The sequence below is a fragment of the Watersipora subatra genome, chromosome 1, assembly GCF_963576615.1.
Source record: "Watersipora subatra chromosome 1, tzWatSuba1.1, whole genome shotgun sequence".
Classification (NCBI taxonomy): domain Eukaryota; kingdom Metazoa; phylum Bryozoa; class Gymnolaemata; order Cheilostomatida; family Watersiporidae; genus Watersipora; species Watersipora subatra.
Window position 1 is genome coordinate 62,678,793 of NC_088708.1, and position 14,421 is coordinate 62,693,213.

Sequence of the window (14,421 nt, forward strand, 5' to 3'; positions counted from 1 at the left end):
TAGTATCACACATTTCAGCAAGATTGAACGGAAGAATTTGCCTTTGTAAAAAGAGCTGGTTCTGCAGTGTGTCTAATATGCAATGATAAAAATTTGTTGATGAAATGGTCAAATATAAAGAGAAGCTTTGACTCCTGCCATGCTACATCTGTCATGAATTATTTGATGGGAGACAGTCAAAAAAAGGCTGGCCAAGAACCTCTGTCTAGATTAAAAGCTAGCCAGCAGCAGCTCCGTGTATGGGCCCGATGATGTGATTTTGATTCCGCTAGCCTTGCTGGTTACAAACATATTAGATTTGTTGCTCTTCCTTTTTATGTTTTCATGATTCAAAATATACATATGGCCTTCATAGACTTGGATTCGAATCTTGGATTCAAAATAAATCTGTCATACTTAGGATGCAATAATGATATTTAAAATAGTTTAAAAATTTAAAAACTTCAATTGTTTTTGGTGCTTCAGGCTGCAGTTCAATAATGTGTTTTTTACTTGAATACAATTTCTTGGCAATTCCTTGGTTATTTCTGAGCTCATAATTTTGTAGAATTGCAAAAAGTTAATCATTGCATTCATAAATAGTCGTGATTTGCATGTATGTAACAAATTACTCACTCAGTTTTTGTAAGGTATACTTTTATTAGTAGTAAGTGACAGCAGTGTTAATATAAATGTGAGCCAGACACAAAATGAAAAAGAGGGTATGAAATACAGCAAAGGTTTAATATGTATTGGATCATTAGAAACATCAAACTATTATTATACACAATCAAAGCCTGTATTATGATCACCCTGCTCTGTAATAGATCTGGTAATGAAACCAATAAATTGGTTAATGTATACTACGTATTATAAGACAGACAAACCTTGGGGTAATAAAGAACAAGAAAGGTTAGACATGAGGGACAGCAGTGAATGTTAATATCATATAAAACCTGTTGGCTATAGATGATAAGGTACACAACAGTTATGGTAGTTTATAGCACGAAGCTGCCAATGAGCTCTCACCTATTACTTGAAGTTGGCATAGTCTGAGAAAGACTCTGTAAAGTACTTGAGGAAGTCATACAGGAGAGTATACTCTTCCTGAAAGGAATAATCATCTGGTTTAGAAATGAAATTAAACTTACTAGCAAACATTTAGGGTTGGTTGTAATGCTGCCTTATTCTGAGCAGTATCGATTAGCTTTACAGTCCATAACTTTATTGATACATGATTATTGCTTTGTGTGAACACAAAACGTTGTGTACAGTATATTATACAATTTACTACGTTTTATAAATTATGAAAAGGTGAATGTAAACCATAAATTTAAGTGCGATCATGATTTCATAGTAATTAGAGAAATATATTATTTGCAAGTTTTTGTCCATGTCATGCTTTGTATTGAACATATTCAATAAAAATACAGCCCCTTGTTTAGAATCTCTATGGTTACTGCCATTCCAAATGTTTGTATTTAAAGATATAAAACTGCTGAGTCCTTATGTGATTAGCTACACTTTAGGAGTTTAATTCTTTAAAATGTAACAAATAAATTTCCCATAGGCATTTCACTAGCAATAACCAATTCTCTCTACCCAAAGCTTTAGTACTCGAAACCTGTGGTTTTTACAATTTAACTTTGTGTTTTCAAATTTATTTTCATTTCAAACTATAAAATAAAAGTCATGACAAATGTCAACTAATCAAGATATTTCATGTATTGAATAGGTTGTTTAACTGAAGTGAAAGCATTGCCAATTGAAGCGGGTAACATAAAAATAGCTGAATATGATCTCACAATAGTAGAGATGAATTGTCTTCTCCTGCACCTAGCCATGAGCACTGTATTGTACAGATCTACTTCCTGTTCAGTTTTGAGCTTATCCAGGGCGTTGCATGCAGTTACAAAAAGCCCACACCTTGTTGTTCCAAGCCTGAAACAGTTGGTTGTTTAAGCATATATGCAAGTAGAAGTACAGTAGCAGTGAGCTGTTTCATGGATTATCTACTCTACCAAATTATATGAGCGAACACAAACATGAATCAATAAAGTATAAAATTGTTGGCTTGATAATTCCAGGATACTACATTTAGAAGGTAGAAATATTTAATGCTCAAAATCTTTGTCTGCCATGAAGCTTCGAATTTAGAAAACAAAAATAACAAATTTGCTTATTCGACAACATTGGCAAGATGAGAGAAAAACACTCAAAGTCCTCACGCAGTTATTGGTATCTGTTTAAAACAAATTTAAAATCTGCCTTAAATAGGAAACCTTTGCTGAATTGAAAAATTGAAGATTTAAAAGACTTCTTTCTTGGTGAGTTTCTTCAGAACCATTCAGTTCACTGTTTTTTTTTTGAATTTTTGCACAAAGTTTCCCACAACCATATCAGCAACTCATAAAAAAAGTATTCATTGCCATTAGAGCAACCAATAAGCTTTCTCTTACAGTAACATTGTTCAATTGCAACTTGACGATTTAGAAAATTTTTCATAAAATTCTAACATTTTATTAAATATATAGCTATAAACCATAAAATGGTAGAAAGTACATGTACATGTAAGTATACATACATGTCCATCACACAAAACTTTCCATCTCTATTTTGCCTTCGCAGCCTTTCCACTGCCTCCAAGTGGTGAAATAGAGCAGCATGGTTAGGAAACTCATTGATGTCTCCATGCTTGTTCCATTCTTTCGTCAGCAATAAGGACACTGTCTTTGTCTGAATATAGCATGAAGCTGATGATATAGTTCGAATGATACCAGACATCAGCTTAAGGCAAGGAAAAAGTACCAAAAAAAACCATGTTCAGTCGTCTATAAACGAAAAGAAAAAATAAAAAGTTTAAAGAATACCTGTTGACTATTTTGTTTCAAATTCTTTAAAGAAAGATTTTAAAATAATATAGTCAACGGGTATCTGACTACATGGCAGCTCCTGAATATTTAGTTGGTAGTTTATGACTACAAATGATACACTAGCTCATATAGCAACATCTTATTTCATTCTATCAACCCAAACATAACAAGTGAATACCCCCACATGATGGAAAAACACACTACTTTCAGCTTATTAACACTACCTGATTACTGGATGTACAAGTGACGGCCAATGAAATGAAACTCAAATATTCATTTGTCTCTGTGGCCAGTCGAGATATCTTGTAGTTAGCGGAGATCATGGGCTCATCATCAACACCAGGATAAAAGTCTGTGTCCTAGCATAAAATTGAACTTATTGGACAAAAGTTATCTCTGCTTTTCAACTTATTTTATGAGAATAAACAGCATAGATCGATGTGAAATATAGAGAGGTAAACTTTATGACCTACCTGTTGCTCAAGTTGAACCACTATCTTGATTTCCTGTTCTTCCACCATTCTCCAGAAATCAGCAACCGTGTTTGCTAGCGGCAACTGAGTGCAAACAATTTGTCTTGCAAGCTGGTAGCCCTGAATGCAAAAGTAAGTTTTAATTATGGTTATGCTACTTTTAAAAATGCTAGCATAACCAAGCAAACATTTTATACTATAAATACAATGATGATACTCACATCAAGAAGTACAGCATTTATGTACTCTCCCTGGTTTATGTAAACACAGTGACTTTTATCTACAGCACAACAAGGCAGCTAATAAGCTTGTATGAACCAGTGATATGAGTCTTTGACTGGAGTGACATTGGTTTATGACACAAAACTTTTTATTTTGCTATGTTAAGGGGTAACTTTGGGCTGATAACAATCTAGCAGAAGTTCTGACCCAGTCAAAGAATTTATGCCTTCAACAAAATGTTAAAGCATAGCGTCACCACTAACCATGAAGTGTCTGTATGTTGGTTTTGAGAGTATGTTATATCATAATATACTAGATTAAAAGCTTTAAACTAATACTTTCTGATAAAAAAGTAGTTTTGAAGTGACATATGTCTCCACCAACCAAAAATAAAACCTCACAATTATTTCACTAATTCAGGTGAGTCTTGTATAAAACTATTTATTATATTGAGCGTACAGAATGTAAGCTGTCAATAATCTCTATCCACTTGTCAAATATTAATTCACAAACTGCAAGAAGCGTGTAAATATTAGTAAAAAACAATTGCTATAGCATATGAAACAAGTTTGCATGCCAGCATAATGCTTCCCGCACAGCATACAAGTTCAACACTACACCAGGTTTGAGTAGAATAGAAGCCAAATTATTTATTTTGTCTGTAAATGCAACTTCAATTTGTACATTCTGGCAAATACGCTGGATTGTCAAAGTTTTGAACCCAGTGAACCCTAGCTAGCCTAGCTTTTTCAAAGTAAAAGCTGGCTGTTAACTGGAGTAGGATTATCTTAGTTAATGCAGTTTCTGTTTGGCAGGATATTTCATGGTGGCTATGTTGTAGCTAGGGTTAAAGTAACCATGATACAATTGTAAATAGCTCCTCTCTATTACCATAACTAGGAACTCAAAAAGCTAGATATTATTTATATAAAATCCAATTTACCTAGTTGGTCTTATATTGAGCTTTTGATCCAAATTTGACGTAAATCAAGTCAATGCATTGTGAATTAAACTCATTTTTGTATTAGAGGCGAAAGAAAATAATGACAAAGACAAGGCTACCTCATGAGTTAATATTACAAAACCGCAAATATGAATCTGTGGAGACATTTATACCATGTCATGATATGTACTTACAAATTAAACCAGTTCTGTCACTTCATAAGCTTACACCTTTACTCTGTGGGCCTTTATCAATTTAATTCTTAACAATTTGATGCACTCCTTTTGCAACTGACCTGGTAGAACTTCCATAGAGCGGTTCTTGTCTCTATTCTTAGCCTCCGAGCCAGACAGGCTTCTCTCACCCAAATCTGTTAACCTCATATCTATTCTCTATAAAAAGTGACTTTACCTTACAACAAATAAACTGCCACAGCAAACAATAGTCAGACTACAGAGTCAAGAAAACATAAAAAAAAATATTCAAAATGTTGCCAGTTTTGAAAGAAATTGTCTCGTCAATTGTGATATGAATGCATAATTAAAGAAGTCAAAACGTTGTACTTTTTATTTTGAGTTAAATCTAAAACCAGAGACCTACATGTAATTTAATAATTTCTAAGACCAAAAATGGACAAAATCCCCAAAAAGTTGTCCAGTAAATAAAGGATAATCACGTTGATAGTCTAAGCAATGAACAAACAATAGGCTTTATGTCAGTCAATGTGTTGGCTAGGCTATCTAAAAAATCTTTTGACCTTATCAATTAATATCCTCTCATAAACAAAAGCAGGTATATGAAGAGTTGTAAATTTTCTTTTTTGCCTAATGTGTGAGAGAGTTGTCATTTTAGCAAGTGTTTCAGCAAACCCTAGCTGACCGGGCTTTGATTTTGGTGTCAATATTGAGAAAACAGAAAGAAAAAAAAATTAGCGGATGTCAAAACCAATAACAATTTGGGCAAAATAAAATTGATGAAAATATTGACACTATTTTAAGCAGATCTTGCATTATTTCAACATTGCAACGAAAGATTATCTCTAAAATAAATGGAATGTTTGCATTGCTAGTTATTGAGAAAACCGAGTTTTATAAGCAAACATTCAGATAACATGATTGTGACAGACCAAACACATTTTTTGAATTTTAACCCATAAATAAGCAAAGACCATATTTTGCACTAGTTCTAGTTTTAATATCGTATCATGTGAGCTCATTGGTCAGTTGACACATGATCTGCATACATCTGTTATCAAACTTAACGATGTACTAGCAATATAAAAAAAACCCATAATAGAGTTTCTTTTAATATAGAATTTCAATTATTGTTAGCGTTTCATAGAACACATGTTCTTCTCTAATCATTGTATCAAAATATTTTATTCAGTTATGTTGAAAACTGAGCTGTATATATGAAGATATTGAGGAGATTTTACAAGTTAGATTTTATTCTGATTTTATTCCATTTTATTATGAGTATTCTTAGTCAGATTTTCAATTAGCTTTGTTAGTTTGGGAGTATTCTAGATATACAGGCATTTGATGCTCATGCAATGCCATATAAGAAGTAGATAAACATATTAAATTAGTTTTTTACTGGTTACTAGTTGATCAAACTTTAATAATTTCTAAACAAACCAGCAACATTTTTTTTGTCTTTCCCAATTTTACATTTATCATAATCTTACTGTCTGTAAGGCGCCAAAGTGTGATAGATCCTTTTTTAGGTGATACTACGTCTTTTAGAGAGCATTAATTTAAAAACTACTAATTTTTGATTACTGATTTTTCCAACTTTATTAACTTAAAAAAAGGATAAAAAAAATTTCTTTGCATCCAGCAATATTGTACTGTTTGTGAGACACCACGATGTAATGGTGATGAAACCTTCTTCGAGCAAAGTTGCTTCTTTCAAAGAGCACGTACAAAAAGACTTGAAGATATAGCGCAGGTGGACCAGTAAAGTTCAGCCTATGATGTTACAATTAAACATAACCTCTATTCTTACAGAGTTTATTATGTGATTTGCTGGACATATAGTATGTCATGTGATAGCTTAAAGTTTTAGCAGACATTCTAAATAGGTTAAAAATAGAAACATATGTTCTTATAAACTAAAAAAAGCCCAAAGATCTTAGTACAAACTACCAGGATGAATTGTAATCAAGAAAATATTTGGACAATTAGTTTTAGATTGGTAATCTTTTTACAAATTTCTTTGTATGAGTGCTGATTTAAAATCGATGTGATTTAAAACGACTTATCTACCAAAAGATTTGCATTAAAATCTGGTATGTGAACTTGATTTTTGTAAAAACTCAAAAACCTGAATATATTGAACAACCCATCAATTTGTGTGCATTTAATGCGCAGGTGTGACAACCAAAACTATATAAAGTGACTATTATTATTGGTTATCAAAATAGGCAGTGAAAAACTATCACACACCTGTTTACATTGTCAGACTTTCTTATGCTCAGATAGTTTAATTTGAAAGTTTATACACATGTAATAACCTTAAACTCAGCAGTGATGGTGTCATTAGCTCCTCCGTTTTGTTCGTAATAGAAATTGATTTTAGCCGCTGTACCCAGTGGAGCGCATGGGAACATCTCAGTTTTAAGAATCTCATCGACCACGCAGTGAAGGAAGTAGTATTGCTCCTGTAAATACAATTGAATAAGCGTAAATGTAAACTTGGCCAGAAAACTAGTCTAACCACCAAATATTTAAAGGTCTCTCAAAAATAGTCTATTTTAATCATCCGTGATAGTGAACCACTGAACATCTTCAGTAGAATGTTACAGCTGTGGATTAGTAGTCTAAAATGCATGACCTGTGAACAGCAAGTCGGGGTTCAATTCCCAAGAAGGTCACTAGTGATGACAAGTATGGTGTACAACCTTAAGTTGCTTTATGCAACTGGGCTGGCTAAAACTGTTGCCATCCCCTTACCACTGGGTTGAGATGTAAGTACTGAAATTGTAGGAATAATGTTTATGCAGCAAATCGTGTTAAAATTAACAAACTCAGCTTGCAGTGAACAAAGCAAAAATATTTGATCTCTAAGAGACACACATCTCTACTCACACACTAATGACTACACAATTTTTGCTACTCAAAACTGAAACTCCGAAATACTTCTACAACAATTGTAGTAAGTATAGTTTTTTGAAAACCTATATAAGATTGTGATCATAAATATTGAAATAGATCTACAATGTGAATAATTAAAATTTGATATGTAAAAAAGTGTTTTTTGTATAATTAAATTGTTAGCTGGTCCTAAAAATTATTCCTCCAACCTTTAAAAGAGCATGTTTTAGGGCTTGTAAACACATAAAAAGGAAACCTGTTTAATAGACATAGATAAAAACTTCGGTATAGATATGCGTTCTCGCGGCCACGAATATTTACCATTTTTGGACAAGCAGACCAAAAACAGACTATCATGACAATACAGAGTAAGTTTTATCTCCCTAAAACAGAGAACAATATTACTAACCCTACAGTAAAGCATTTCCTCCAAATTGGAGAGACAATGTACAAAAGAACAAAACAGAAAAGCAACCATATACATACATACATGTAGTAATAAATGTTGACTATGTGTTTCAATTTAGAAGGCTGTCTAAACGCAGGACAGAGCTGGACAAAGGTGGACTGACAAAGTTTAAATTTCTATAAGAGAGCTTAAACCATAACTGTCACATACAACTTTTATTGTATTTACTAGGTAAATCAGACACGCTGATTCTGATTTTGCACTGAAAATGAAGATTGGTCTATTAACTTTTAGAGTAATGAAGGCTTTTTTACAGCGTTTTAATATTGGTCTCAAAAACAACACGATAGGCTCAACAAGCTCCGCCCATAAATTTGTGATGTAACCTAGTTTTTTAAGAACGGAAGTTAGTGATGTTTAGTCCGATTTAGAATGATAGATATGGGTGTCTTCAAACCCATTATTATCTAAGTTCAGCGTTCAAAATAATCTCAGTATTTTCTAAAAAGTAGATAAGCTATTTAACATTACATATTTAAAAATGAGCTCAAAAAATGCGATAAAAAGGCTAACTTGTGATAAAATCACACTTTTTATAGCTCATTATTTTTGGCGTACAGCCTATTAAACATCATATAACAAGCTACGAGCAATTTTAAACAGTTTATCTGCCTTTCATAAAATACTGAGTATATTTTAAAAGGCTGAAATTAGATAATAATAGGTTTTAAGCCACCCATCTCTATTGTTCTAAATCAGACTAAACATACTTAACTTCCGTTCCTAAAAAAGCTAGGCTACGTCACATATTTATGGGCAGAGGTTGTTATGCCGATTGTGTAGTTTTCGAGACGAATATTGATACACTTTAAAAAAGCTTTCGTGATTTTGAAGGTTAGTGGCCAAATCTTTATTTTGAGTACAAAATCAGAATCAGTGTGTCTAATTTACCTAGAAAATATGATAAAAGTTGTATGTGACAGTTATGGTTTAAGTTTCCTCTAAGAGTTGTTATATGTAACCAGAAGCATTAAATGCTGAGGCATTCAGTGTAAGGCTTTTAGCTCTATCAATTAGAATCAGAAGTTTGCTGATGCTAGTTTTGCTATATCTGATAGCAATTGTAAAGTGTTTGCTTTATTCTTTGGGTTAACAATGTAGTTATACTGACTCTATACAAGTAACCAAAACAAGTTCTGGATAATCAAAGATTGAATTTCCAAAGATTTTACACAAAAGCACTTTCTGAATTCCTGTAAATGCACCAACAGTGTGTGTTCACAAATAATTACTATTAAAGTTATACATAAAAAGAGCTGTATCTCCATGACATAAATCTATTTCGGTGGCATTTCAATTTTCAGTTTGATGAACAGTTTACTTCTGTACAAATCTCTCATCAAACTATAAATAAATTATAATATATCAACCATAAATTTTGACAGAAAAAAAGTAACGATAGTAAAATATTGTGCAATTGCTAGTTACCACGACTTAAACAAGGTCTGCTGTAGAAGACCTTGTTTAAGTCGCTTATAAAACCGATTTCATAAGCGGAGCACCACGGTATCAAATTTTTAATAATGTTTGACCTTGACGCAGCTATGTTAAAACTGAAATTTTCAAGCATTTTTATTTGACATAATCATGGAATACAACCATCACACATCAACATCCGTAAATAAGGAGCTATTCAATACTTACGTAGCTAGCGTCTTCCCAAACGAGCAGTAATTGTGAACAGCACACTAGCTAGCTTTACACAAATATATCTACTACAGTCTGCTAAAGGTCGTTAACATAATGATGAAGTGCACTCAACTACTGAATTGAAGCCCTTTATACCGACCTTGACCTGCACCATGCATGGTCGCCTCAGTCTCATAGCTGCCACACATCCTAGTACATCTACTGCTTGTGTCTTCTTTGCTTCCTTCAGTAAATTCCAGCAGGATATAAAAGTACCAGTTCGTCCAACTCCAGCGCTAAAACAAGAATAACATGTTAGGTTTCTCTCACTGAAAAACTGTTGAGAACATTGCATGTCTACTTAAAGCTTTGGCATGTTCAGTCATGAAAACTTAAATTGAGTCATTTGAAATGTGCTGATCCAAAATAGACAGAACATGGCCACAAAAACAAAATATTGCTTAAAAAATTTAGTAAATTTGCATACATCTTTTGATATTTAAAAAGAAAAAAAACTGCACCAAATGGTTACAAACTTTTAAAATGCTTCTCTAAAAACATTCTCAAGCATTACGGAACTATTCCTTATTTAAAGTTCTTTAATTGCACTAAAATGTTTTATGATCAAGTTAAATGTATTTAAAACTAGATAATCTAACATTACAATTAGAAAAAGTCTTTTAAAAAGTTTTCTTTGTCAAAGTGTACTAAAATAATTGTGTGCTTGAGAGCATTATCAGCACAAAGTTTGTAACACAACAGACAATGACATTCTCACAAAACAGTTAACTGGTGGTTGAAAAACCCTCAAAAGCAATATTACCTGCAGTGAACAAGGATAGGTCCGGTGAGATGCTGAGTACCTTCTTTGACCTTCCTGTAGAAACTCACATATGGCCTCATCTCTGCCGGCACACCATGATCTGGCCAGGAGGTAAAATGAAACTGTTTGGTTTTAAATGTTTCACCTCCCTATAAAAAATAAGAAACTGTTCAAAGCTCTGATCAATTTCACTGAAACTAGGAACTTCATTGATCTATAAGGTCGCTTATTGATACTTAGGTAACAAAGTTTTTTAGTCTATCTGAACTATACAGCAGCTTCACAAAATATTGACAGTATTATATGTTTAAAAAAGTCCGGACAGCTAGTTTTTATGTTGCAATAATTCTAGCTAAATATTGGTCTGTCACAATTACTGTGGTAACAGATTTATGCTGCAATAATTTTAACTATACAATGTTTATTAGTATCTCACAATTACCTTTGTAACAGAGAGAGACCTGACTACATAATCAGCCCAAATATCACAGGTAGTGAGTGTCACCTTGATGTTTCTAAACTTCATCACACCACCTACATCATCTGGCCAGTACTGTTCACACTTGTGCTGAATACAATAGCAAAACACAGGAATATACTGAGTGTTTTTTAGTATTTTGCAACCAGAGGCAAATATGGTAGCTATTCACTCTGGCACACAAAATATTATATAGCCTAATAGTGTATTACATTAGAAGTATTATGTATGTGTGACAGAAGAGTAATACATGTATGACTTTGCTCAAAACATTTAAAGGGAGTTATCTCCCTCACTCAAGTTGACCATATTTTAGAAATCACAACCAGAAACAGGAAGTCTATGATTGTTTGACATAACAGCTAACATAAATGTAGAATTCTTGCAACATGGAACATGAAACAGTTTCTCAAACTAGTAACAACAAATTTAAATAAATGGTAAAATCATCTGAGCAAACATTTACTCCTTAAACAATGTTAAAAGATGATGTGTGTCGAAATGCAACCAATTAGTCTAACTACCTACTTTATAAGCTGCACATATCTGATATACATGTATTTTCTACAAGTTAACAGTTTTATACATGAAACTAAAAATTATGCTGCTACAATCTATCACTTGAGTGAGAGGGTGCTATACCCTACTTACTCTGCCCATCTCAATAATGTTTGTAACCATCACTATAGCCTTTGGTCTTTGCTGGAAGATCATCAACCAAAAGTCATTGATTGTAGTTTTTAGAGGCCCTGAAAATAGAAAGGTAAATTTGTTTAGCCATTGTTATAACATGGTGTTGCAAACTAATAAATTAGTTTTACACCTGATGTATCTAATGTGTTGCTTATATGTGGAATCATTTCCAACACTGGTATACAAGCGATCTTTTGTAAGGTCACCCATGATGTATTCACTTTGAGCATTTAGTTATGATTTTGAGTGTTTTTATTACTGTGTTTAGTTTCTTCAAAACCATGTTGTGTAGTTGGGCGACGAAACTTATATATTGCTTTGCTTATATAGTTTTTTATGTACTATTGAAAGGGTATATTGTAGTCATTTGCACGGTTTTGTGAACTTTTTGAAAAATAGTTGTCATACTGCCAAAAAAATGTAAGACATTGTATTTAAACACCAAACCTTAACCTGTGTTTTGAATAACAACAGGTGCAGCTGGATCCTACTTCTAAATAACACAGTTTATAATTATTTGCATAGCTACCAACCTTGCGCAGCTATGAACAACTCCCCTTCATCGTAACCCTGCAAAAGAAAATGCTTATTTTAGCCATTGACTACTCCATAACATGGACTGGTCATTTAGGCATCCATCATCTCTTGTTTAGCAGTGGCAAAAGCCAAGCTGTATGTTTCTTAATAATATAGAGGTGAGTTATGCGCATGTGAAAAGGCTAGGCACTGTAATAAAACCCTATATACAACCATTGTCAGAGACACTGGTAAAACAATGACTCACTTCAAGGAAGGAAGCATTGATAAAGTCTGTTTCATTACTTTCTGGCTTATCTAAGATTACCCTGTGTCCATCCTCTAAAATTGATAAAAGATAACATAAATAAAACATTTTACCTTAAAAGCAAAACAACAAAGACATGTGGACAAAATATCTGCTTTGCGTTAAATTAGTACCGGAAAGGAAACTAACACAGATTATCACAAGCTTCTTAAAAAGAATATTTATTAGAATTTTGTGTGTTAAACTTACTTCACCTGTGGCAACAAATATCTGCATACATTTGTGTCTGCTTTAAAACACTTGAAATAGTTGATAACTGGTATGAAAACAGGCCAGTCATTTTTGGCTTCAAAATTATTGTTTGTCTATTGATACATAAAAATCCGAAAGCAAGCGCAACAAAACAAAAGGGACTAACCTGGATAGAGATTTATGTATTTACACTTTCCACGGTTTTCTGGCAACTGCGCAACATCCATTGTTGGTTTTGGCATCTTCTGGAGAACGTCCTAAATTTAATAAAATAAAACTCAAGCATGTTATTGTTAATTGTTGTTCTTAGTTAGTACTTAACAAGAGTTCGGTTTATTAATATTGCCACTATTCACACATGTCACACTGCTGTTACTCAAGTGCTTTGATGTTGCTAATATTTACATCTAGGCTAGTGAGTGGGTTTAAAAATTATATCATCTAATTGCCACAGTAAAAAATACTCAACTATATCAATCTTACATTGTATTCAGAGAAAATAGTTTCCTTATCTGAGATGTATTCTGTGAGGTGAGCCAGTGGTATTGCTTGTTTTGTAGGATAAAGAGTAGGGTTTGTTGGAACTGGTCTAGGATTTGACTTCAAGTTTGCAGGCTTCTCTATGATAAATACAGACCAATACAGAATTAAAAGTAGTTATTCATATGATGGAAATGCTTAAAATTTCAGTTAAGTTTTTTGAGGCAATGCCAACTATTTGGAATGATTTTTGTGGCTTATGTAAAATACAAATCATAAAAATAATAGCTTTGTATTCAACACTTTATGACTACTCCAAAAAGTGATGGGCCGACAAAAAAATATTATTCGGGCATGCAATGTCAGAATAAAGTTTTAGGTACCAACTAAATATTAATATCAAAAGCAAAAAAAAGTAAGAACAATGAACAAAAGCATCATTTAAATTAAATAATATAAAAACAGTTAAACAAAAACCTGTTAACATGAACATTCGGTTACATAAAACTGTGTTTATAGAAAAATAATTGCTAACTGCTTTACACAGCTATAAATACAACCAGCGTATAATGTTGGATACTAACTAGTGTAAGAGGTAAGAAAATTGAAAGTAACTGAAACCTACTATGAATCTAGACATCTGCTTGATAATTAATTGAATCTCTCTAATAAAGTGTTTACATATCCGATATAATATAAAAAAATGTTTTGGACAATCACAGGCTAGTGTAACACAAACATTTTTTCTTTAATAAAAAACACTAAATACTGTAGTTTGCAAATCTGCTAAAAACCCAAATGTTTGCATCGAGTCGTAGCTGGATATCAAATAAACAATGTGAAACATGAAATTTAAAGAGGTCATAAAACCAAGTAAAAACAGTTACTCACTTCTTCACCCTCAAACATATTGCAAATTAGCCAACATTGTTCAGGTCACTTTGTTCAATAAGAAATAATTGTCTTGCATGAATCATATTTGTTTATGTTCAAAGCGATAATTAAAAGCAAGGTTATACATAATTTTAGAACAATTAAAGTAACTATATTGTTGCTGTTTAAATATTAAAAGCGCAAGAGTTATATTTTGCACCAGCCAGTCAGCGAGGTACCCAATAGGAATCTGAACAAAGTATTAGAAATTGGTTGTTTACTAGTTGGCCCTTGGTGTTCCTGCAAATATAAACTGAATCAATCGTAATAAAACTATTTGTAAAGAGTGTTCCAA

The 14,421-nt window shown here is 32.7% G+C and overlaps 1 protein-coding gene across 1 annotated transcript; it reads right to left on the minus strand.

The window, feature by feature from the left end:
* Nucleotides 1–1,011: 1,011 nt before the first annotated feature.
* On the minus strand, nucleotides 1,012–14,102 carry LOC137390137 (receptor-type tyrosine-protein phosphatase alpha-like). Its single transcript, XM_068076412.1, has 16 exons — nucleotides 14,085–14,102; nucleotides 12,880–12,970; nucleotides 12,462–12,535; nucleotides 12,211–12,247; nucleotides 11,636–11,733; nucleotides 10,949–11,074; nucleotides 10,507–10,655; nucleotides 9,844–9,979; nucleotides 7,006–7,152; nucleotides 4,786–4,882; nucleotides 3,547–3,605; nucleotides 3,326–3,445; nucleotides 3,077–3,211; nucleotides 2,564–2,715; nucleotides 1,785–1,920; nucleotides 1,012–1,086 (listed from the first exon to the last, which is right to left on the minus strand). Exons 1-16 carry the CDS (start codon nucleotides 14,100–14,102, stop codon nucleotides 1,012–1,014), a joined length of 1,650 nt encoding a protein of 549 aa, XP_067932513.1.
* Nucleotides 14,103–14,421: the final 319 nt, after the last annotated feature.